At 44.8% G+C, this 26847-nt stretch overlaps 1 protein-coding gene across 1 annotated transcript in view; it reads right to left on the reverse strand.

Annotated features, from left to right (window-relative positions):
• DCUN1D1 (defective in cullin neddylation 1 domain containing 1) overlaps positions 1-12346 on the reverse strand; it is a 150302-nt gene extending 137956 nt beyond the window's left edge. The window contains exon 1 of the mRNA XM_078667031.1: positions 12063-12346. Within this exon, the coding sequence (XP_078523157.1) occupies positions 12063-12065 (3 nt within the window). The 5' untranslated portion in view covers positions 12066-12346. The remainder of the gene's footprint in view (positions 1-12062) is intronic.
• Positions 12347-26847: the final 14501 nt, after the last annotated feature.

Genomic DNA, 26847 nt, shown 5'->3' on the forward strand with positions numbered 1-26847 from the left:
CTTAAGGAATATATTGGTTTTGAGTTTAAAGAGCTTTATTGCAATTTGTAAACACAATAGATCATTACAGAGTAAATAATTTACAATGAAAAAACAAACGGTATTATATTATAATACTTTCAAAATGAGTCCCATGACTGGGAAATAAAACTATACTAAGAAAAAAAGTGTTTTTTAAATTTTAATAAGAGGGAGAAGAAGGAAAAAAAGAAAAAGAAAATAGAAAATGAGAGATCGAGGGGGACGAGGGAAGGAGTAGCAAAAAGGAAAAATGCCAAAACAATAACTATAACATCTGCAAGAGTTAAAAGTAAACAGATGGTGAGGGAAGAAGAAGGTACTTTAAAAGAAAACAAAAAACAATCAGAGGACATGCTGAGAAAGATATGCAGTAAAAGGTGACCATACTAAATCTCTTTCAATTAGTAAAAGCACAGAAGTGGCGAATGCACGATACAGCCGGTGGTGATGACATAAGTTCCACCAAGCCTGATATGAAATTTTGGAAGTATTTTTCCAAGTGGTTGTGATAATTTGGAGGAAGATGGCAATAAATAAATCTATGAATCTTCGTGCATTACAATGAGCATCCCATATTGGTGAGGAGCCTCCTAAAAATATATGTGTAATGTCAAAAGTAAAATTTGTGGATAAAATGTCATTTAATTTGGACCAAATACGAAGCCATAGGGATTTAATCAACGGACAATGAAAAAACATATGGTGAACATGAACATGACCAGCATTTTTTAGATTCAAGTAATTTAAATTTGTACAAGTCAGAAGGGGTAAAAAAAAAAAAAATTGGTTGTAAAAAAAAAAAAAAAAATAGAGTTTATGTAGTAATAGCAGAGCGGGAAGAGGTGTGTATTTTGGACCAAACAGATTCCCAGCGCTGTAGTGAAAATTCTTCTGTTAAGTCTTCCTCCCATAATAGTTCTATTGGCGACTTTGAACTATCAGCTAAAGTACCGGAGAGCAATTTATAGATGGCAGCAGCTCCGAGAGGGATAGAAATTTAATTAGAGAGGAAGTAGCCTGACCAGGAGTAGCTGGAGGGCATAATTCAGGAAAAATTTTAGTGAGAGAGGCTGTCAAGAGGGGGTAGTGAAAAGAATTAGTGTTAAGATGCCGAAAGATTCCTGAATGTCTGAGAATTCCCTCGGCAAAATGTCCTTCATTGATCAAGAGTAATGATACCTTTATCAATCCATTCCTTCCAGAAGAGCGCTCTATTGTTAATCTTTTAAAATGTATTATACCATATTGGGGTTTGGGAGAAAAAGTCCTTAGAAGAGAGATGAGATCGAAACAGAGAAAGAGCAATGGCTTTGGAGTGGTTAAAAATGGGAGTGGAAAGACGTTTCAGTGGTTGAGATAAACGAGTAGCTGTAAAAAATGTAAATGGTAGCAGTTTAGCTAGTTCAAGTGTACTCCAGGATGTTACAGGAGGGCAAGGAGGATCAGGTAAAAAAGGCCAAATTTGCTTTAATGTGAATGCAGTGACATCAATTTATGTTCGGGAAATTGACTCCACCTACGTCTTTGGGTTTCTGGAGACGAGAGAGAGAGAAATCCTACCTTTACGGTTATTCCATAGAAATTTTGTAAAGAACGATTAATGGTGCTAAAGAAGTAAAGCGGAAGGGAAACAGGAAGCATAGAGAGATAAAAATTAATAATAGGGAGAAGCATCATTTTAAATAGTGTCTAGTCTACCCCACCAGGATAAAAAAAAAGAGGGGACCATATCTCAATAAGAGCAGAAAGTTTTTTAAGTATATCTATGTGGTTAATCTTAACGGTTTCCCTAATAGTGCTAGCATAAAGGACGCCTAAACTTTTGGGGCCATATGCATCAACCAAAATTGCATCCGCAAACGCCGAAATTCACAGAATTTCGGCGTTTGCAAATGCAATTTTGCCAAATGGTATGTATTAGGGCAAATTTTGCGATTCCTTATTTTGTGATTGAATTTAAGGAATCGCAAATTTTGCGATTCCTGCAATGTAAGAAGCACCAAAAAAGTGCAATTTGGCCTTAAGGAATTGCAAATTACCACCAACTTCAAGTTGATGGTAATTTGCGATTTCTTTGAAAAATTCACTTTTTTGCATTTTTCAAAGTGCAATGTGAAGCATATACATGCGCTTGGGGCATGTATGTTCGCCACATGTGCACTTATGATTATTTCAGGGGTGCGACAGGGTGTCCTTTGGACACCCCTGCACCCATTGAAATTGCATTCTCAATTTGCGATTCGCTAATTGCTAATCGCAAATTGAGAATGTCTTCCCAGTCATTCTTATGGGCCTCTAGGAACGAATGGGGAGGTATTGTGATTCGCAATTAAGGAATATGTAGGATTCGCAAAATTTATTGCAAATCCTACATACATAGCATTTTGCGATTCTCAAATAGCAATTCACAAATAAAAAAATTGCTATTTGAGAATCGCAAAATGACTTTTTGATACATATGGCCCTTGATGTTTTTGGGATTCCATTCAAAGCCAGAGCCATGAAACATATGAGATAGACAGAATTTGTTTAAAGGGTTTATCTATATTCAATTTATAGCTGGAGACTGATGAATATTCTTGTAATAAGGAGAAAAGAGCCGGAAAAGAAGTGGAAGGGATGGAGATGTAAAGCAGAATATCATCTGCATACGCAGTAAACATGATGTCAATATTCTGAAATTGGAAACCCGAGTATAAAGGTGAGCGCCTGATTTTTTTGAGAAAAGGCTCTAAAGCCCTTGTCTTGTTCCTCTATCAAGAGAAAAATAATTAGATTGATGTCTGTTAGCCCATATAGAAGTAGATGGATCAGAATAAAGCAATTGAATATAATGAATGAATGGGGGGGCTAAAACCATGCCATCTCAATGCTCCAAACATAAAGTCCCAGCTAACCCTATCAAATGCTTTTTCAGCATCGAGCGTGATGGCAACAATAGGAGAATCCATTTTAGAGGCAAGGTGAATAATGTGAAGGAGGGTTCTCGAGTTGTCAGTTGTAGAACTTCCTTTAACAAACCCAGATTGATAAATATTAATAAGATCAGGAATTACTTTGTTGATATGGATGGCCAATATTTTAGCGAAGATTTTACAATCAGTGTTAATTAAAGAGATGGACCTATGATTTTTGCATAAAGAGGGATCTTTATCCTTTTTAGGGATTAAACAAAGCATAGCTTGGGTGAAGGTTCCCTTTGATTTCCCTTCACCAAGAAAGTAATTGATCAATTAAAATAAATGAGGTATTAGAGATTTTTTAAATTGGAGATAAAACCGAACTGTGAAACCGTCCGGGCCAGGTGTTTTATCTTTGGGTAAGAGATGAAAAGCATTGAGAAATTCCTTTTCCAAAATAGGGGTATCCAATGACTTAAATTCTCCAGAAACATCAGGAGCATTAGGGAGAGATTGAAAAAAAGAATCAATTTGAACGGAAGGAAATATATTCGTTTTGATGGAGTGATTCGGACACAAGTCCAAATTGTAAAGGCTGAATGAACTCTTTGCAAACCTCTGCCTGGTGAGACAAAATTAGGTCTTCACTCTTTAGCTGGTATGGTAAACGTTTAGGCGACCGGTTACCAAAAATGAAATTCTCTCATAAAAGCCCTGGCCAGAAATGCAAACAGCTAAAATAGATTAATTGTATACCATGTATACAGAGAGCAGACATACAGCTGACTGTTCAGGCCGCGGTAATATCGCACACAAAGTACTGTAACTCATTCCTCACTGGTCTTCCTAAAATTTGTCTCGTTCCTCTCAAAGGAGTCATTCTCTACAGCTAGACTTCTCTCCAGAACGGAAAAATTCAAGCACATGACATCAGTAATGACCCTCCTCAAATTGCTGCCAATAAAAATGCACTGCACCTACCAGACAGGTAGCATCATCTATAAAGAAATGTATATGAACTCTATTACCTAGCACAAATGCTTACAACGTGTGGTGGTTGCATACAATTGACAAGTTATATAGTGCTGGGACTTGTATTATACCACGTTCAAGAAAATATCCACAAGTGAACGCACAGGGGATCTGAAGGAGAACGTTGTTACACTTGATGTTTGATACACACCTAAAGGTGGAGGCGGAGAATGGGCCTGTTCAATGTCTTACTGTAGAACCCTGTTTTTGTCCGGTGGATGTTACTTTATCAGGAAAGGGTGGGCGGACTTCGGGGTGGGGGAGGAGGGCGGGCATGGCAGGAGCTGTTTTTAGGGGTTGTTTTTGCTCACTTATCTGCATTCGTAACCAGCTTTGGTTTAAACTATACTGTCGTTTGGGATATGTGAGTAATCCTTATGGGCAAAAGAAAAGTTGCGGAACTGACGGATACTGGCTGAATGTTGAAGCCAGCCCGTGACCTTATGTATTCTCAGATGATACGCCCAGAGCAACAATAAAAAGTTATTTGGGAAAAAAAAAAAGAAAATATCCACAAGTGCTTTATCTCTGCAAAATTTCTAGGTTTTGGAATTAATAATCATCACATATGCAACTGAGAATCACTGTCCCTCCCAAATTTAAGAGACTCCTTAAATAAAAAATAAATACATTTATAAAATAAAATTAAAAAAAATAAAAAAATCACAGAATCCAACCATATACTCAAAACTTTAAAACACACAAGTTGAACTTTTATCGATTAGTACCTGGATGTAGTAAGGCCTCGATTTCAAGTGCCTCATTACATTCCAACGCCTGTGCAAACTCTTGTTTGAACAGGTTTTGGAATTATTTATCGCATGATAAAATATCACAATCAGATTTTTCACCATATACATTTTGGCAGCTCAAATCTGATGAAATTTACTGGGTGAAAAAAGCCTTATAATTACAAAAGATATGTGGAGTGTGTGATGGAAAGCAAAAAAATCTGCATGTCATTCTCCATTTTAACGAGGTATCTCGTAATTGGCATTACTTATCACATTCAAAAATTAATTTTGAAGGGCACCAATACATAGGGAAAGTGTAATCATAGTTTTAGAATGGTGAAAAGACACATGGCCTAATGGATATTTAAACATTTTAGGAAGGGTCTTATATAACAAGATCAAAATCTGGGTTGAGAATTCCATCCGGCATCCTTCACAATTTGGTTTCAGGAACACAGTGGGTGCAATTGAACAATGCCTCCACCATAACTTAAATACTAGAAAATATACAATTGCCCATTGGTCACCAATATACTTGGCTTTTATGGATTTCAATCAATCAATCAATCAATCATGGGTTTGATAAGCGCGACTACTCACCTGTAAGGGTCTCAAGGTGCTAGTGGAGTGGGGGGGTGCGGGTTCTAGTCTATCAAGTAGGGGGTCTGTCGAAGAGCCAGGTTTTGAGGATTCTTGCGAAGATGGGGAGCAATGTGGTCTGTGAGGTGGAGCAAAAGGGTGTTCCAGGATCTGGCCGCCAGGAAGGCGAAGGAGCGGCCTCCCGATCTGGTCTTTGTGGTACGGGGGATCACAACGTAGGAGAGCTGGGCAGATGGTAGGTTCCTTTAGTGTGCTTGGAATTTGAGTAGGCTGTTCATGAATGCTGGTTAGGGGTCAGAGGGCCTTGTGTGCATGGGTAAGCATCATGAAGGTGACTCTAGCCTTGATGGGGAGCCAGAGGAGTGTGCCCAGGTGCTGGGAGATGTGGCAGTGTCTTGGCAGGTTGAGGACCAGTCTTGCAGCTGAGTTCTGGATGTTCTATAGCTTACGGGTGAGGTTTTTATTTATTTCGGCGTAGAGTGCGTTGCCGTAGTCGAGTCTGCTGGTGACCAGGGAATGAGTGACAACCTTTCGGTGTTAGAGGGGGATCCATTTGATGGTCTTACGTAGGAGGCGGAGGGTGTGGAAGCAGGAGGAGGAGACGGAGTTGATCTGGTGGTCCATTTTGAGCTCGGAGTTCAGGATGATTCCCAGGTTGCATGCATGGTACTGGCGGTGGACGGGCTTTTGAGGGTGGGGGAGGCCACCAGGTGTCGTTCCAGGCGTCGGGGTTCGGGCCCATGAGGAGTACTTCTGTTTTGTTGGTGTTTAGTTGTGGGCAGCTGTTTTTCATCCATTTGGGGACGGCTTCCATGCCTTCTCGAAAGTTGTGTGAGGCAGTGTTGGGTTCGTTGGCTAGGAGGAGGATGAGTTGGGTGTCGTGTGCATATGACACAATGTTGAGTCCGTAGGTTCTGAAGATGGGGGCGAGCGGCGCCATGTAGACGTTGAAGAGCGATTTGACCTCCGCTTTTGATTATGTTAACCGGTCCAGTCTATGGTCTACCCTTTTAGAATATGGAATGGATGAGGCATTTGTACATTTTTTAGCATATCTACATAGAGTTTTGAAAGCCAGGATCAGAATAAACATGCATGGGGAGGTTTCTAATGATATTGGTGATTTTATAGTGATCAGGAAGGGGTGTGTTCTGGCCCCATTACTTTTTATTTTATAAATTAATAACTTGCACACCTCTTTAACAGCGCTTTCTAAGACGTCCCAGGAGTTAATGGCCGTATACTCCCAGCCCTGTTATATGCCAATGACTTGCTCGTAATGGGCCGTACACCTAATGCCTTGCATCTCTTAGCGCGGGACTTTGTCGATTTTATGGCCTCTTTAGACTTATGTACTAACTTTTAAAAATCTTTCATAATGGCCTGTGGCCCCGAGGAAGCATTCTTGAAATGTTATTTCCGTTGGCAACCAGAGTTTACAATGCACTAGCACTTTTCACTATTTATGGCTGTTTTTTGCTGCTAATGTTTCATAGACGGATCATATCGTACATTGTAGGAACAAGTTTTCTTAAACAATTAACATGATACTTGGTCTCCTCCAACCCAGGAGGTCGGGGACTATTTTAGCCATATAAAAATGTTTTAAATCTCAGCGCACACCTACGGCAACCTATGGTGCCGAGGTATAGGTCATCTCCAAATGTAGTAATATTCAGCATGAGGAGAACAGGTTTTGTTGAAAATTCCTGGGAGCCCCAATCTCCACGTCCCAATACATTTGTAATAGTGAATTAAATTGACAGTACATTGAAGATTACACTAGGGCCCATCCCACTCTATTATGGCTAGCCATATGGAAAAATATGGTGACGCCCCTTACAAGAGAAAATATAATAGACTGACTCAGTTGTGAAAAAGGTATGGATATTCCATAGCTAGGTGAGGTGAGATCTAGTTTATGCAGGATCAATTATATTTTTTTTTTATAATAAACATATTTTTGATAGCCCACATGAGCTAGACACTGTAAATAAAAAAGACCTACGGACGGCCCTATATATATATTATAGAAAGGATAGACTCGACTGGGAGTCTAGCAAATCTAATATAGCTACCTTTATGACCAACGAGAATGATCAACATCCGACCAGTTACCTGATTAAACCTATGTGCTGTTGGCAGTAGGGTCTCCTTTTTCGCTTTAGAGCAGGTACTGTGAAGTATCTATTATGTTTTGCACTTGATTTCCATACTAACCTCGATCTTGTGCGATGCCCATGTGATGGTCGTTCAGGTCAAACCACATTACACTTATTATTCTTCTGCAAGTTTTGCATACAATGCGCTAAATTATTTTTACTTCCTCTTTTTAAAAAGGTATTCATCTGTCCATTGTAGAGACGCATATGGAACTCTATTTAACTTGGAAGATTATGAATTAGTATTCCATGTGGGTGCTTTTCTGACAACAGCTGCCCGCACACGTAAAACGATGTTCGCTGTATAAATACATATTTTGATTGCTATGTACTGTACTTGGTTTTTTTTTATATATCATTTTTTATGACCATTATGAACTTGTGTGTTTTATGTATTACTGTGCGTTTTTTATCCTTTCATGGATATGTTTTAGCCAGATAAAGTAATTGAACTGAACTGAACTGGTAGGGGTCTATTGGCACCTTTCGTGTAAAGTTTCGCTGTAACATGAAACCCCAGACACTTGCGCTGACATCATGCGTGTGTATGTTTGAGTGCATGTGTAGTATGAATTTAGCAAATGGGCAGTATTTACCACAGTAAAGATGGAGGAAGAGGACAGCTTCCTCCAACTGAGGAAGTGTACTGCTTGATTTCTGGAAGATGCCAGGCCAAACACTGAAGTGAGGACAGACACACAGCAACTTTTTAGAAATTACATGAAGACTTTCTTAGCAATTTAAACAAAAAAACAATGCCTATGGTAAACTTCTTTTATATTTAGTTATCGAAAAGACACCATTGATTACCTTTTCTTAGCCTAGAACCATGGTCATAGAGAAAAAAATCTGAATTAAGTAAAAGACTCTTGTTATCCTATATGCATTAGAGCTGACTGTATTTGAATAGGCATCAACATAAGAATATCAGGATAGAATAGATGTCATTATAGGATTTGGGAGCTGGAAATATATTGTTTTTGGAGGGAGAAAATAATTTACCCTTTGAAGCTCCTATATATGTTTTGTGTTGATGACCATTTTCAGGGAATGTTGTGACATAATTACACGTCTACGTCCTTCTATTTTGAAATAATTGTGGGCTACTTAGACCAACATAATTGGTTACTTTTGAATTATCATTTGTATTTATTGTATAAAGTGTGTTTATGTAGTTTGTATATATGTTTGGTAAAAATAAGAGGTACTAAAAAGAAAAGAATAAATAAGCTAAATAACATATAGCTTTAATATTTCGCCTACGAGTGTTTTATGTAGCTGTAATGCATATAGGATAACAAGAGTCTTTGACTTAATTCAGATTATTCCTGATAACTGCCATTTGGTAGATGGTACGGGTGATATGTGGGACTTCAGTTTCTGTTGTGCAAGGTGAGGAAGTTTCGAGGTCAGGCCTGCCCGACTGTCTATCCCCAACTCCTACTTCAGAGAGGCTAACGACAGGTAAGGTGCATAAACCTTAAAGTTTATTGAGCTCATGCTATGAGTGCTGCAGCCCCAGTTCTATGTACTGTGAGAGGCACCACTTTACAAAAAGTATGTGCCGGGAGAGGAGCCTGACGACACTAAAGAGAACCGCTTCAAAGTGGTTTGAGAGTCTGAGACAATGAAATTACATCCCCTGTATAGAAAATGTGTGTCAGTACCAAGTTCTAAATGATCAAGGAAAGGAGAGCTCCATATAGTACTTGAAGGTCTACTGCGTGACTAGGACTCGTCGCTGCCTGACAGTCAGTGTCTTAGTGCTGAGGGAACTTCACCTGAAGTCTGCCATTTTTGCTAGAGGAGTAGAGGGTTTGTCTGCTGCCTAGAAGTCTGTCAGCTGAGAAACTAAGGAGTCTACCTAATCCTCCAGGACAGACAGTATGGGGGAGAAGCCCTGCATGTTCCTGGACTGATTAAACCCAGAAAAAGTAGACAGACTGAAAAAGCAAAGCCAGGAGCAACCAGTACTACACTGCCTCTCCTGGTCTTGCCTCAGTTCCAAATGAGAACCATGGAATTCTATGTATGTGTGTACATGTAGGTCAACGTAGTCTGCAACTGAGCCTTATTCATGCTTCTACTATAGTTTTGGGATAGGACAGATCCAGCGAAGGTCACCTGGGCGGAAGAGAAAGACTGAGGGGGTCAGTTCAAAAGGGAAGGATTAAAATTTTTGCATGATCAAAGGCCTGACTGATGGGTGGGAGGTGGCATGACACAAGTCACAAGAAAGTGTGGCTTCAAAGACCTAGAGCCAAGTAAGGGCAGGTCGCTCAACAATTCTGCACCCAAATGACAAGTGGAAATGAAAGGAGCAGGGCTTCATGAAAGAAACTGTTGCAGTACTAGGGCTGAGGTTATAGTACGTGCCCAAAGATGATGAGCACACTGTTTTTTCGTATGAGCCCCAATTTATGTTTATGTTGCATAACAGTCCTGTTTGTGATATGTAGCACTTATGTGTGTCTCCGATATATGAATATTAATATAAGTACTTTTTTGTGTCAGTGTTTTTTCTGTTTATAATAATGTGTCTTATCATTCATTGGTATATCCTAGTTAATCAGGATAACAACCTATCTTGAAAGAAATTGTACTTTTCCCTAAAGAACCAACTGTTGTCATATAGCATTAATCCCCCAGGTTCTGCAGGACACTAGGACACCCGATTAGAGATAATGGTCCAAAGATAAATCAGTAGCAGATCCCTAAACAGGTGGGTAGTAAATACTATGGTTTTCCATTGCATCATATTACTCAAATTATGAATAGCTGTTTTGACCACTGTTTGTTGCTTACAGTTTAGATTACAAAAATGGTCATCTTTGTTTTTGCAAGGTCTCACACAAGAGCATATGGACTGGATGGTGGGGTGTGAGTTACAGTAGCCCTAGTTTGCAGTGAGGAGTATGGGGTAGCAAAGGCCCTTATCTGGTGAGTGGGGCAGGTAAGCCCTCCTCTGCCAAAAGTTGAGCCTGGCCAGTTTTACTGTGATAATGACGTGACATCTCTCCTTTACACTGGTATAAAGGCAGGGCCCCGCCACTTCTGTGTTGGTGGGTATGTGCCTTACCAGTCTCATTTGGTAGTGGCTTGGTAGAAGCACTGCTCCCTCTGTAAGAGGACAGGGAACAAGTACTACAATCTGAACGAGTGTTGTAACCCATCTCATTGTTAGGTGCAAGCCAGGCCTTGATAGGTGTACCCACTGGCATGAATGACAGGACGAAGCCCCCTGTGAAGGGAAGGTTGGGCCCACCCACATTTGCATGTGGCAGTCGACCCTAGGACATGGAAGATTGGAGTAGCCCCGGCGGAATCTGAAGTGAAACGCATGGAAGTATCCTAGACTTCTGCACTAGGGGGTGTGGGTTAGACCGCACTGGGGATATGGGGAGAAGACTTAAGGCAACTACCTTAATATTACTGGGCTGAGAGAAATCATGTACCCACTCATCTGTGGTGGGATACAGCTTAGTCCCACTTCTTCAGTGGTGAGACTCATGAAGCAGCCTCTTCTCCTTTCTAGTAGAGGGAGGCACAGGGCACTTTCCCTTCCGTTGTGTGTGACATGGAGAGACTCCCTTAGCTCCTATCTTGGGTAGTGTGCTTTACTACCTTTTTGTGGTAAGTACTAGGCCGCACCGTTTGCAGTCGCAGGCATGAAGCAAACTGCACCCGTATGAAGTGGAAATATAGCTGTGCACTGATCCTTTGTCACATGCGCTACCTTGAACCAGTCGCTTTTTATCCATAAACATATTGCCTGCTGGGTACTGTCTCTTGATTCTTGTTATAGAAATATCAGCATTACAACCCACAGCATGCAAGTCGTTGTTGGCTGAAAAATCCATACTAAAATATGCTGATAACGTGGGTCAGTGGCAGCCCATAACAGGAACATGGTACAGTCCCATTTTAGTGGCCTTATGGCTTTTATAATATTACGCAATGGTAAGGTTACCAGATGTCTTCATGTCACCAAACAGCAATGTTAAAGTCCTGTTCTCTTCTTTTACAGATCGTTATTTCCCGAAACGTTAGTACAACTGGATCAAATGAAGGACTACAACTCCCAGAAGGCAATGCATTACACTAAACACCAGGAGTGGAACACTATATCCGGGGTGACATGTGCAGTTACCTGGTAATTTGTACATTGGGTTTGTTGTCCTAATTGTCAGCATGGGTGACCTTAAGGAGAATCGTGGCCTGCTGCAGAGGTGGGGGTGACGAGCGCTGGCAGTCTTCTCTAGGGCAGGGGGCAAGCAACCCTTCTGCGTTAGAGCTGAGAGGCTCAACAACCACCTCTCTGGTGAATGGAGAATAACAACAACCCGCCTCTGCAGTGCAGCATCTCCCCTCTCGGCTGGGGGGCATGACGACCCCCCCCCCTTGAAAAGTCTGCTCCCGAGCAGGTGGACCCAGTGCCCCGGCCCCCACCTCTCCCCCCTCCCCGGCGCCTGCACCCGGCGCTGAGGGCCTAGCCGAGGCCGCCGGTGTCGCAGTGAATCTCTTCCCCCTGCTGATGGCTCCCATGCATCCCTCCAGCTCTAGGCCTCCCCCGCGCGGCCCGGCAGCGGGCGGACAGGGCGGCGGGCACTCACCATGTTGCTGTGCGGCCTCCTCTCCTCCTCCACCTCCACCCCGGCTCGGGTAGCTGCTGAGACGGGCAGTGCTCCCTCTCTCTCGGCAGCGGCGGCGGCGGCTCCTGGCGGTGCCTCTTCCGGCTCTCGCTCATGCGCACTGCGAGCCACAGGCCTGCCGGCAAACCGTGCCGGGCCGGGGGAAGGGATAGAGCGCGGCACCTCAGCCGCCCGGAGTGTGGAACACTATATGAGGCAGAGCTGACAGCAGCACCGGGCGCCTTCTGGAGGGACAGCGGGGCTTCAAGGCGGCTCTTCCACCCAGGCACCCTATGACCCTGCCAAAAAAAAAAAAAAAAAGCAACACAATTATTATGTTCATTTATTCAAATAGTCCACCGAGGCAACTATTTTATTTATTTATTTTATTCTTTTATTTATTTATTTATTTATTTAATGCGATTTTCTATAGCGCGAACATTACCCGAAGGAGTCAGAGCGCTTTACAAAAGAACCAGTTGCGATACATAAGGATTTAGGATTACATGAGTTACATAAAAGTTACAAACAGAAAAAATTGCAAATGTACAAGTTGTAAAGTCACACAAGGAAGAGATACAAACAGAGAAAATTGCAAATGTACAAGTTGTAAAGTCACTCAAGGAAGAGATACAAACGGATAAACTCTAAGAATCACATAGGAATGGTAGTCAGAGCGCTGTACAGGAGCACTAGTTACATTACATAAGGACTGCGGAGTACATGAGTTACAGAAAAGATTAAAACTCTAAATTCACATAGGAATGGTAGGAAGTACAAAAGTCTACTACAGATAGTAGTGGTTAGAGTTGCATATATATACGAGTTGCTAATTCACTCAAGGAAAACATACAAACAGATGAACTCTAAATTCACATAAGAATGGTAGTAAGTATATTAGTCTACTACAGATACTAGTGATTAGAATTACATATATACAAGATGTAAATTCACTCAAGGTTACATTATAAGAAGCGATCAGGGTTGGACAATTATATATTACATATTTACAGAGCATGAACTTCTTGACGTGGTAAAGTCAATATAAAATGTTCAACTACGGTGACCTCATTGGGCAAAGATACATTTTGGGGAGTGACAAAAAATGCAGAAGTAAGTTAAACCCATAAATTAAGCACTTTACAGTAGTCACATTAAGTAGGTACATCACTGTCACTTGTTTATTGTTGTGTGCTGAAATGGCACACGGACACAAGCTGCAGGTAGACACTTCTTTATTCACCCTGCTCCTTCCACTGGCGCTTTCTCGCGCCGCCCCTCCCATCCGCTCCCTGCCATGCCTGACTCGGAAGTCCTGTACAGGGTCAGGCATGGTGACACAACATCTCCCCTTTTGTGATTTGTCAGCTGCCCCAGATCTTTTCTCTTTTTAGAGTTCTTCAATAAGTCAAACGGGTCTTTGTAAAGAGATGGTTTCCTTGTAGATAGGAATAATCAGGAAACGTTGTTGAAGTCTTTAAACAGGTTTATTAGGATAAACCAAAGCACACCACAGGAGCACATCCGCACCCGGTAAACTCCAACTGTAGATGTGACAAACTCACAGTTGAAGCCTACAGGTAATCATTGTCACGAGAGACGCGTCTCTTGAAAGATAACATTCTTCAAGAGATGCGCGTGATAAGGTACATCATAAGAAACTATGCACGTGAGAAACATATGTATATTATGCACGTGAATATCAGATAACACTTACTTAATTCTACGAACTCTACATCTCCTCCCTCCTTATCAAATAAAGAAATTGAAAGAAAACTTAACTTTAAGAAATGAAACTTAACAAAAATAATAATCTCTAAAGCGAGTGGGAAAGGAGCAGTTTCTATGAGTTCTAGATGTATTATCAGAAACTTGACAAGCAGTATCATCATTCTCAACATTGTCAGTAAGAGAAAGTGAAACCTCAATAGAAGGTGAAGCTTCATCATCAGAAACTTGGGTAACTTGAGAAGAAGAAGTGGTATTATTGGGAGTTGGACATTCTAATTGTGGTAAATCAAGAAAAGACCCAGAATGACTTTCATTTTCATTCTTGGTTCTGAGAATGCTCTTGGCTTGTTCAGAATTTAACTTGACAAGTGAACGTTTATTACGCCACCCTCTTTAATCTAAAAATAAAGAACCTTTGGACACTTTAAGTACTTGAGTAGGGAGTGAAAACTTAGATAGGCCTTTCTTAAGTTTATCTACGGACTTAAACATGACCCAATCACCTACAGCAAAAATTTCAGGGTTAGATACAATTTTGGCATTGAAATTCCGTTTTTGTACAGCTTGTTGTTTCTCAACATTACCCTTAAGTTTTAATCTGTCAGAACATGCTAAACAAACAGTTTTCTCTGAAATTAAATTTTTAATCCAGGAGGGACAAACAGTACCATGTGGGTTTCTTTTCCTAAGTAATCTGAAAGGTGATAAGCCTGTGGTGGAGTGTGGCGTAATTAGGTATGCCCAAACTTTTTCTCCTAGGAAAGTCTCTACATTTTCTTTACATGAATAAGCAGTCTGAATGCCCTCTTTTAAAAATCGATTCATTCGTTCAATTAAACCATTTGATGTAGGAGAATATAGGGCTACTCTCAAGTGTTTTATGTCAAATTTCTTGAAGAATTCCTCCATAGCGTTAGAGCAAAAATGCGAACCATTGTCGCTGACAATTTCTTTGGGGGGCCCTTCCATTCTAAAAATTCTTTGTAAGAATCTTATGGCTGAAGTAGAATCAGGGTTGGTACAAAAATCAAAATCAAACCATTTGGAGTAATAGTCTACAATAGAGACAATGTAGCGTTGATTTTGAGGGAGAATTTCAAAGGGTCCTGAAAAATCAATGGCCAATTTGAACCAGGGGTCATCAGGAATGGGAACATTATGTATTGATACATTTCGTAACTTCCAGTGCTTATCAGAAGCTAAACAAGTGCTACAGGTATCAATCCAATCATTTACATTCTTTTCCATGGCTGGCCACCAAAAATGCTCTTTTAATTTACGTGAGGTCCCGCCTACACCTAAATGACCTTGATGCGCAGTGAAAAATAACTTTTTGCGCAAATTTAAAGGTGGAATGCAACGATCATCTCTAAAAATGATTCCATTAACAATTGTCAACTCCTCAGAAACCTGTGCAAATGATTTCAAAGAGGCGGGAAGAGAACGAATTTTGGGCCAGCCTGAGATTATAAGGTTTTTTACTGCCACAAGAGTTTCATCTTCAGCATAGTATTTGAACCAATCTTCTTCAGAAATAGAAAGAGGTGAGAGAATTAAATCCTCCAAGGAGGCAACGACGCACTCAATATCATTTCCAAGTACATCATTATTATTTTCTAATGGCAACCTAGAGAGAGCATCAGCTCTCATATTTCTGCCTCCAGCAATGTGGTGAATGCTGAAATTGAAGTCATTTAATTTGGAAAGAATTCTAACTAACCTCGAAGAGGCTTTACCAGTGCCATTCCCATTTAGGAGATGTATTAAAGGTTTGTGGTCAGTGTATAATAAAAATTGAGAGCCCCAAATGTAGATCTTAAACTTTTCTACAGCCCAGACACAACCCAGGGCTTCTTTTTCAATGGTGCTGTAATTGTATTCTGCATTGCTGAGTGATTTTGACGCAAAACCAATGGTATGTTCTACTGAACCTCTCCATTGACAAAGGACAGCACCAAGACCTTTTTGACTTGCGTCTACATAAATGCCACATTTGAGACCTGGTGTAAATGATGATAGAGCTGGAGAATTTATGATGACTTTCTTAATGTTATTGAAGGCTAAATCTGCTTCATCATTCCACAAAAACGAGACATCTTTTTTTATTAAAGTTCTAAGGGGCTGAACCAATTGAGAATAATTCATTACAAATCTCGAATAATATTCGGTGAGACCAAGAAAAGATCTCAAATTATCTTTGTTGTTCGGAATGGGTACGTTTTGAATGGCCTGAGTAAGGGAAAGTTTAGGTTTGATACCTACGGTGGATATGGAATGACCTAAATAGTCTAATTCTTCCACAAAAAACTTGCACTTTTTTGTACCAAGAGTGATACCAACATCCTTGAAGCGAGATAATACAACACATATATCTTTAACATGTTCATCAACGTTTTTAGAGTGAATTAAAACATCATCTTGATATGCTTGCACACCCTTAATATTACATAAGACGCTGTCCATAAATTTTTGAAAAACACTTGCGGCACTTGCTAAACCAAAAGGGAGTCTCAGATATTTAAAGGCTCCAAAAGGAGTAATAAATGTGGTAAGTTCAGATGAACATTTGGTTAGGGGAATTTGGTGGTATGCACTCCTTAAGTCTAAAAGCGTAAATAATTTGGAATCAGCAAGTCCGGTGAGAAGTTCTTGAATTTTGGGTAATGGATAACAGTCAATCAAAATATTTTGATTTAATGATCGAAGGTCGGCACACAAACGAATGCTGGAATCCTTTTTTTTAACAACTACGATCGGACTGACCCATAAAGATGAATCAACAGCTTCAATTATTTTCTCATCAACCATCTTCAAAAGTACCTTTTTCAAATCATCTCTTACATTGAGAGGAACATTCCTCAATTTGTGTATAACAGGAATAGCATTTGGTTTGAGACGAATGCGATGTTCATAGTTCTTAATCATACCAACAGAATCATTGAAGACTTCTGGGAAATCTGAAATGATTTTGTTAACTATTCCTACATCAATGAAATTAACAAAGGACACATCACATTGTTCATTTATCTGAACGGGACAATCAGAACCAGGGACTAGTTTGAGACCCATTTTGGCAAGATCTTGCCATCCAACAATGCATTTTCCATTAGTAGCAACATAAACTTTTGTATCTATTTTTCTACCTAAACAAGTTATACTAGTAATGAAAAACCCCCACATTTCAATGCTTTTTCCAGCATATGCTTTTGGTATGATATCCAATGGTTCAAGAGTAATCCTGGAAGACCAGTGAGTATTGAACAGTAAATCAGAGATAATGGTCACGGGGGCACCGGAATCTGCCATCATGTCAATTGTTAAATGATCAACAATTACCTGGCAAGTCGGATCTTTTGCGTGTCCTAGACCATTGGAATCAACCATGCAAATAGAAACTGAATGAATAGAAAGAATTTCTTTTTCAATTAAGTTTCTATTGGGAGTAACAATTTCAACAGTGTTTATAGTGGTATTTTTCATTTCAGTGTCAATAAATTGAACATCATCAGAGTTTTCACCTGTAATGTAAGAAATGTTATTAATCTGAGAACTCTTTCGATTACGACAAACGGTTTGAAAATGCCCAATTTTTTGACAAAAAGTGCACTTTTTTCCTTGGGCTGGACAAATTGGGCTGTTACTTAAGTGTGTTTTCAAACCACAACGAAAACAAAAGGTATTTGTTCTTCTTTGAAAAGGTTTCTGAAAGGGCTTATTTCTAGTATATAAAGCATTAATATTCATATCAGGTTGAGTAAGAGAAGTAGTTTCAGTAATGCATTTTGACGATACAATTGATCTTTCGATACCTTTAGCTATTTCTAAAACTTCAGATAAGGAAGGGTCTCTACAACTCAATATTCTCTCTTGAATCTTCTTGTGACAGCAATTATATACAAATTGGTCTCTCAATGCTGTTTCTAGGTAAGTTCCGAAACTGCACTCAGCAGCAAGGTTTCTTAAAGCAGATATGAATTCTTCAATAGACTCATCCTGTTCCTGACGTCTTTTCATGAAATTAAAACGTTCAAGTATGACACTAGGTAGTTCAAGGAATTTTCTTTTCAATTTTAAAACTGCAGCGGAATATTCATTAATATCACCTCCACCACTAGAGGATGGAAGAGGGTTGGGAAGATTGTTGAAGATCTGTCTGCCCTCTTTACCTAAATTGCTGTAAAGTATTGCCAATTTTCTCTTTGGAGAGTATTCATCTGCTCCTATGGCAATTAAATAACTTTCAAAGTTTTGAAACCAATGTCTCCAAGGTTCCTTAGGTTTCCCAGGTACTGGTAAAAAATAATTTAATGTAACTATTTGCTGGTTCGTGGCCATTCTGCTTATAGTAATGTAAAGTTGTAATGTTAAAATTTGTAAAATTAAAATTCACTGAAAATTGTTTAAATATTCCTTTAGAATTCTTAAAAAGAGATAAAATTCAATATAGTTCTTTGAAAACCGCTCACCGTAAATCCTTTAATTGAGTAAACGAGGTTATTTCCTTTCCGATCTCTCCGATCGGTAACTTGTGGTCATGGTAATGTGGAAACAAATCAAAATGGCCTCCAAGCGTAACTACGCTCCTACACGCATGCGCGATGATGTGTTAGATACGAGATGATGATCTCGCTAACGTCATGGGTGACGCACAGTAGGGCCCGTCAATAATTGCAGAAATGCATAAAATTATGCAAAATTTCGAGTAGACGGCCAATCGGCGGCGGATTTTTCAGTAGTGAAGCTTGAAGAGGTCTTGAAGTCGGCGGTGAGGGTAGTGGGATCGTGCAAGGTAGGTGATGTGCTTTTTCTTTCTAGGTCCTCGTCGCCAAATGTAAAGAGATGGTTTCCTTGTAGATAGGAATAATCAGAAAACGTTGTTGAAGTCTTTAAACAGGTTTATTAGGATAAACCAAAGCACACCACAGGAGCACATCCGCACCCGGTAAACTCCAACTGTAGCTGTGACAAACTCACAGTTGAAGCCTACAGGTAATCATTGTCACGAGAGACGCGTCTCTTGAAAGATAACATTCTTCAAGAGATGCGCGTGATAAGGTACATCATAAGAAACTATGCACGTGAGAAACATATGTATATTATGCACGTGAATATCAGATAACACTTACTTAATTCTACGAACTCTACAGTCTTCGAATGGTCCTCTGTGGTCGGCAAGGAGAACACCTCTCTCTGGTTTCATCCGTGTCGATTACACAAAGGCGTTCTTCGGGATTGTCCCCTCTTGAGCCTGAGGTGTCCGTGTCTCCATCTGTTTCGTTTTCTCGACCGTATGCCACTGGGTTGCACTTCTTGAAGTGCGACACATTTCTCGTGGTCCTCTTGGTCGTGGAAGCAGCTGTGATCATGGTCCCTTTTCTCTTCACCTCTTGGAGCGAGTGGGCATGATAACGGCTGTCAGTTTTAGTTCTCCGTTCTTGGTTCACCAATACCCAGTCTCCTTCTTAAATGTCAGACGTCTTTGCATGTCGGTGATCATCAGCATATTCCTTCATTTTTGCATTCTTGTTTCTATCGAGATTCATCAGTGTCTCGTGGTCTGATGTCGGGAGTCTGGATTGTGTGACTGCATCCGAAGTCGGTATCCTGGTGCGCGGGGCCTTCTCGAGCATCAGGGTGGCGGGGCACCTATTGGTGGTTACAAATGGGGGTGGGGTCGCACACTACTCACACACCGGCGGTGTCGCCCCTAAGGACTCTGGTCAATGTAGTAAAGTGTTCGCGATGCATCATCTTTCGATCCTCTGCTGTCTTCGCCATCCCTGGACACGTGTGTCGGGGTATCACCCCTCGTCAGCATGGATAGGCCGTGTACTGGGGTTGCCGATGGCTGCCAATATCTGCCAGGTATAGTACCACTCAGGCGCGTAGGTGCGGGATCCCGGGCTCGTCAGCCCACTGCTCACTGGAGATTTAAAGTTACAAATGGGGGTGGGGTCGCACACTACTCACACACTGGCGGTGTCGCCCCTAAGGACTCTGGTCAATGTAGTAAATTGTTCGTGATGCATCATCTTTCGATCCTCTGCTATCTTCGCTGTCTTCGCCATCCCGGGACACGTGTTTCGGGGTATCACCCCTCGTCAGCAGGGATAGGCCGTGTACTGGGGTTGCCGATGGCTGCCAATATCTGCCAGGTATAGTACCACTCAGGCACGTAGGTGCGGGATCCCGGGCTCGTTAGCCCACTGATCACGGGAACTTTAAAGTTACAAATGGGGGTGGGGTCGCACACTACTCACACACCGGCGGTGTCGCCCCTAAGGACTCTGGTCAATGTAGTAAAGTGTTCGCGATGCATCATCTTTCGATCCTCTGCTATCTTCGCTGTCATCGCCATCCCTGGACACGTGTTTCGGGGTATCACCCCTCGTCAGCAGGGATAGGCCGTGTACTGGGGTTGCCGATGGCTGCCATTATCTGCCAGGTATAGTACCACTCAGGCGCGTAGGTGCGGGATCCCGGGCTCGTCAGCCCACTGCTCACGGGAGCTTTAAAGTTACAAATGGGGGTGGGGTTGCACACTACTCACACACCGGCGGTGTCGCCCCTAAGGACTCGGGTCAATGTAGTAAAGTGTTCGCGATGCATCATCTTTCGATCCTCTGCTATCTTCGCTGTCATCGCCATCCCTGGACACGTGTTTCGGGGTATCACCCCTCGTCAGCAGGGATAGGCCGTGTACTGGGGTTGCCGATGGCTGCCAATATCTGCCAGGTATAGTACCACTCAGGCGCGTAGGTGCGGGATCCCGGGCTCGTCAGCCCACTGCTCACGGGAGCTTTAAAGTTACAAATGGGGGTGGGGTCGCATACTACTCACACACCGGCGGTGTCGCACCTAAGGACTCTGGTCAATGTAGTAAAGTGTTCGCGATGCATCATCTTTCGATCCTCTGCTATCTTCGCTGTCTTCGCCATCCCTGGACACGTGTTTCGGGGTATCACCCCTCGTCAGCAGGGATAGGCCGTGTACTGAGGTTGCCGATGGTTGCCAATATCTGCCAGGTATAGTACCACTCAGGCGCGTAGGTGCGGGATCCCGGGCTCGTCAGCCCACTGCTCACGGGAGCTTTAAAGTTACAAATGGGGGTGGGGTCGCACACTACTCACACACCGGCGGTGTCGCCCCTAAGGGCTCTGGTCAATGTAGTAAAGTGTTCGCGATGCATCATCTTTCGATCCTCTGCTATCTTCGCTGTCTTCGCCATCCCGGGACACGTGTTTCGGGGTATCACCCCTCGTCAGCAGGGATAGGCCGTGTACTGGGGTTGCCGATGGCTGCCAATATCTGCCAGGTATAGTACCACTCAGGCACGTAGGTGCGGGATCCCGGGCTCGTTAGCCCACTGATCACGGGAGCTTTAAAGTTACAAATGGGGGTGGGGTCGCACACTACTCACACACCGGCGGTGTCGCCCCTAAGGACTCTGGTCAATGTAGTAAAGTGTTCGCGATGCATCATCTTTCGATCCTCTGCTATCTTCGCTGTCATCGCCATCCCTGGACACGTGTTTCGGGGTATCACCCCTCGTCAGCAGGGATAGACCGTGTACTGGGGTTGCCGATGGCTGCCATTATCTGCCAGGTATAGTACCACTCAGGCGCGTAGGTGCGGGATCCCGGGCTCGTCAGCCCACTGCTCACGGGAGCTTTAAAGTTACAAATGGGGGTGGGGTTGCACACTACTCACACACCGGCGGTGTCGCCCCTAAGGACTCGGGTCAATGTAGTAAAGTGTTCGTGATGCATCATCTTTCGATCCTCTGCTATCTTCGCTGTCATCGCCATCCCTGGACACGTGTTTCGGGGTATCACCCCTCGTCAGCAGGGATAGGCCGTGTACTGGGGTTGCCGATGGCTGCCAATATCTGCCAGGTATAGTACCACTCAGGCGCGTAGGTGCGGGATCCCGGGCTCGTCGGCCCACTGCTCACGGGAGCTTTAAAGTTACAAATGGGGGTGGGGTCGCATACTACTCACACACCGGCGGTGTCGCCCCTAAGGACTCTGGTCAATGTAGTAAAGTGTTCGCGATGCATCATCTTTCGATCCTCTGCTATCTTCGCTGTCTTCGCCATCCCTGGACACGTGTTTCGGGGTATCACCCCTCGTCAGCAGGGATAGGCCGTGTACTGGGGTTGCCGATGGTTGCCAATATCTGCCAGGTATAGTACCACTCAGGCGCGTAGGTGCGGGATCCCGGGCTCGTCAGCCCACTGCTCACGGGAGCTTTAAAGTTACAAATGGGGGTGGGGTCGCACACTACTCACACACCGGCGGTGTCGCCCCTAAGGGCTCTGGTCAATGTAGTAAAGTGTTCGCGATGCATCATCTTTCGATCCTCTGCTATCTTCGCTGTCTTCGCCATCCCTGGACACGTGTTTCGGGGTATCACCCCTCGTCAGCAGGGATAGGCCGTGTACTGGGGTTGCCGATGGCTGCCAATATCTGCCAGGTATAGTACCACTCAGGTGCGTAGGTGCGGGATCCCGGGCTCGTCAGCCCACTGCTCACGGGAGCTTTTAAGTTACAAATGGGGGTGGGGTCGCACACTACTCACACACCGGCGGTTTCGCCCCTAAGGACTCTGGTCAATGTAGTAAAGTGTTCGCGATGCATCATCTTTCGATCCTCTGCTATCTTCGCTGTCATCGCCATCCCTGGACACGTGTTTCGGCGTGTCACCCCTCGTCAGCAGGGATAGGCCGTGTACTGGGGTTGCCGATGGCTGCCAATATCTGCCAGGTATAGTACCACTCAGGCGCGTAGGTGCGGGATCCCGGGCTCGTCAGTCCACTGCTCACGGGAGCTTTAAAGTTACAAATGGGGGTGGGGTCGCACACTACTCACACACCGGCGGTGTCGCCCCTAAGGACTCTGGTCAATATAGTAAAGTGTTCGCGATGCATCATCTTTCGATCCTCTGCTATCTTCGCTGTCTTCGCCATCCCTGGACACGTGTTTCGGGGTATCACCCCTCGTCAGCAGGGATAGGCCGTGTACTGGGGTTGCCGATGGCTGCCAATATCTGCCAGGTATAGTACCACTCAGGCGCGTAGGTGCGGGATCCCGGGCTCGTCAGCCCACTGCTCACGGGAGCTTTAAAGTTACAAATGGGGGTGGGGTCGCACACTACTCACACACCGGCGGTGTCGCCCCTAAGGACTCTGGTCAATGTAGTAAAGTGTTCGCGATGCATCATCTTTCGATTCTCTGCTATCTTCGCTGTCTTCGCCATCCCTGGACACGTGTTTCGGGGTATCACCCCTCGTCAGCAGGGATAGGCCCTGTACTGGGGTTGCCGATGGTTGCCAATATCTGCCAGGTATAGTACCACTCAGGCGCGTAGGTGCGGGATCCCGGGCTCGTCAGCCCACTGCTCACGGGAGCTTTAAAGTTAAAAATGGGGGTGGGGTCGCACACTACTCACACACCGGCGGTGTCGCCCCTAAGGACTCTGGTCAATGTAATAAAGTGTTCGCGATGCATCATCTTTCGATCCTCTGCTATCTTCGCTGTCTTCGCCATCCCTGGACACGTGTTTCGGGGTATCACCCCTCGTCAGCAGGGATAGGCCGTGTACTGGGGTTGCCGATGGCTGCCAATATCTGCCAGGTATAGTACCACTCAGGCGCGTAGGTGCGGGATTCCGGTCTCGTCAGCCCACTGCTCACGGGAGCTTTAAAGTTACAAATGGGGGTGGGGTCGCACACTACTCACACACCGGCGGTGTCGCCCCTAAGGACTCTGGTCAATGTAGTAAAGTGTTCGCGATGCATCATCTTTCGATTCTCTGCTATCTTCGCTGTCTTCGCCATCCCTGGACACGTGTTTCGGGGTATCACCCTTCGTCAGCAGGGATAGGCCGTGTACTGGGGTTGCCGATGGCTGCCAATATCTGCCAGGTATAGTACCACTCAGGCGCGTAGGTACGGGATCCCGGGCTCGTCAGCCCACTGCTCACGGGAGCTTTAAAGTTACAAATGGGGGTGGGGTCGCACACTACTCACACACCGGCGGTGTCGCCCCTAAGGACTCTGGTCAATGTCGTAAAGTGTTCGCGATGCATCATCTTTCGATCCTCTGCTATCTTCGCTGTCTTCGCCATCCCTGGACACGTGTTTCGGGTTATCACCCCTCGTCAGCAGGGATAGGCCGTGTACTGGGGTTGCCGATGGCTGCCAATTTCTGCCAGGTATAGTACCACTCAGGCGCGTAGGTGCAGGATCCCGGGCTCGTCAGCCACTGCTCACGGGAGCTTTAAAGTTACAAATGGGGGTGGGGTCGCACACTACTCACACACCGGCGGTGTCACCCCTAAGGACTCTGGTCAATGTCGTAAAGTGTTCGCGATGCATCATCTTTCGATCCTCTGCTATCTTCGCTGTCTTCGCCATCCCTGGACACGTGTTTCGGGGTATCACCCCTCGTCAGCAGGGATAGGCCGTGTACTGGGGTTGCCGATGGCTGCCAATATCTGCCAGGTATAGTACCACTCAGGCGCGTAGGTGCGGGATCCCGGGCTCGTCAGCCCACTGCTCACGGGAGCTTTAAAGTTACAAATGGGGGTGGGGTCGCATACTACTCACACACCGGCGGTGTCGCCCCTAAGGACTCTGGTCAATGTAGTAAAGTGTTCGCGATGCATCATCTTTCGATCCTCTGCTATCTTCGCTGTCTACGCCATCCCTGGACACGTGTTTCGGGGTATCACCCCTCGTCAGCAGGGATAGGCCGTGTACTGGGGTTGCCGATGGTTGCCAATATCTGCCAGGTATAGTACCACTCAGGCGCGTAGGTGCGGGATCCCGGGCTCGTCAGCCCACTGCTCACGGGAGCTTTAAAGTTACAAATGGGGGTGGGGTCGCACACTACTCACACACCGGCGGTGTCGCCCCTAAGGGCTCTGGTCAATGTAGTAAAGTGTTCGCGATGCATCATCTTTCGATCCTCTGCTATCTTCGCTGTCTTCGCCATCCCTGGACACGTGTTTCGGGGTATCACCCCTCGTCAGCAGGGATAGGCCGTGTACTGGGGTTGCCGATGGCTGCCAATATCTGCCAGGTATAGTACCACTCAGGTGCGTAGGTGCGGGATCCCGGGCTCGTCAGCCCACTGCTCACGGGAGCTTTTAAGTTACAAATGGGGGTGGGGTCGCACACTACTCACACACCGGCGGTTTCGCCCCTAAGGACTCTGGTCAATGTAGTAAAGTGTTCGCGATGCATCATCTTTCGATCCTCTGCTATCTTCGCTGTCATCGCCATCCCTGGACACGTGTTTCGGCGTATCACCCCTCGTCAGCAGGGATAGGCCGTGTACTGGGGTTGCCGATGGCTGCCAATATCTGCCAGGTATAGTACCACTCAGGCGCGTAGGTGCGGGATCCCGGGCTCGTCAGTCCACTGCTCACGGGAGCTTTAAAGTTACAAATGGGGGTGGGGTCGCACACTACTCACACACCGGCGGTGTCGCCCCTAAGGACTCTGGTCAATATAGTAAAGTGTTCGCGATGCATCATCTTTCGATCCTCTGCTATCTTCGCTGTCTTCGCCATCCCTGGACACGTGTTTCGGGGTATCACCCCTCGTCAGCAGGGATAGGCCGTGTACTGGGGTTGCCGATGGTTGCCAATATCTGCCAGGTATAGTACCACTCAGGCGCGTAGGTGCGGGATCCCGGGCTCGTCAGCCCACTGCTCACGGGAGCTTTAAAGTTACAAATGGGGGTGGGGTCGCACACTACTCACACACCGGCGGTGTCGCCCCTAAGGGCTCTGGTCAATGTAGTAAAGTGTTCGCGATGCATCATCTTTCGATCCTCTGCTATCTTCGCTGTCTTCGCCATCCCTGGACACGTGTTTCGGGGTATCACCCCTCGTCAGCAGGGATAGGCCGTGTACTGGGGTTGCCGATGGCTGCCAATATCTGCCAGGTATAGTACCACTCAGGTGCGTAGGTGCGGGATCCCGGGCTCGTCAGCCCACTGCTCACGGGAGCTTTTAAGTTACAAATGGGGGTGGGGTCGCACACTACTCACACACCGGCGGTTTCGCCCCTAAGGACTCTGGTCAATGTAGTAAAGTGTTCGCGATGCATCATCTTTCGATCCTCTGCTATCTTCGCTGTCATCGCCATCCCTGGACACGTGTTTCGGCGTATCACCCCTCGTCAGCAGGGATAGGCCGTGTACTGGGGTTGCCGATGGCTGCCAATATCTGCCAGGTATAGTACCACTCAGGCGCGTAGGTGCGGGATCCCGGGCTCGTCAGTCCACTGCTCACGGGAGCTTTAAAGTTACAAATGGGGGTGGGGTCGCACACTACTCACACACCGGCGGTGTCGCCCCTAAGGACTCTGGTCAATATAGTAAAGTGTTCGCGATGCATCATCTTTCGATCCTCTGCTATCTTCGCTGTCTTCGCCATCCCTGGACACGTGTTTCGGGGTATCACCCCTCGTCAGCAGGGATAGGCCGTGTACTGGGGTTGCCGATGGCTGCCAATATCTGCCAGGTATAGTACCACTCAGGCGCGTAGGTGCGGGATCCCGGTCTCGTCAGCCCACTGCTCACGGGAGCTTTAAAGTTACAAATGGGGGTGGGGTCGCACACTACTCACACACCGGCGGTGTCGCCCCTAAGGACTCTGGTCAATGTAGTAAAGTGTTCGCGATGCATCATCTTTCGATTCTCTGCTATCTTCGCTGTCTTCGCCATCCCTGGACACGTGTTTCGGGGTATCACCCTTCGTCAGCAGGGATAGGCCGTGTACTGGGGTTGCCGATGGCTGCCAATATCTGCCAGGTATAGTACCACTCAGGCGCGTAGGTACGGGATCCCGGGCTCGTCAGCCCACTGCTCACGGGAGCTTTAAAGTTACAAATGGGGGTGGGGTCGCACACTACTCACACACCGGCGGTGTCGCCCCTAAGGACTCTGGTCAATGTCGTAAAGTGTTCGCGATGCATCATCTTTCGATCCTCTGCTATCTTCGCTGTCTTCGCCATCCCTGGACA

Source organism: Lissotriton helveticus, chromosome 11, assembly GCF_964261635.1.
Source record: "Lissotriton helveticus chromosome 11, aLisHel1.1, whole genome shotgun sequence".
Lineage (NCBI taxonomy): Eukaryota > Metazoa > Chordata > Amphibia > Caudata > Salamandridae > Lissotriton > Lissotriton helveticus.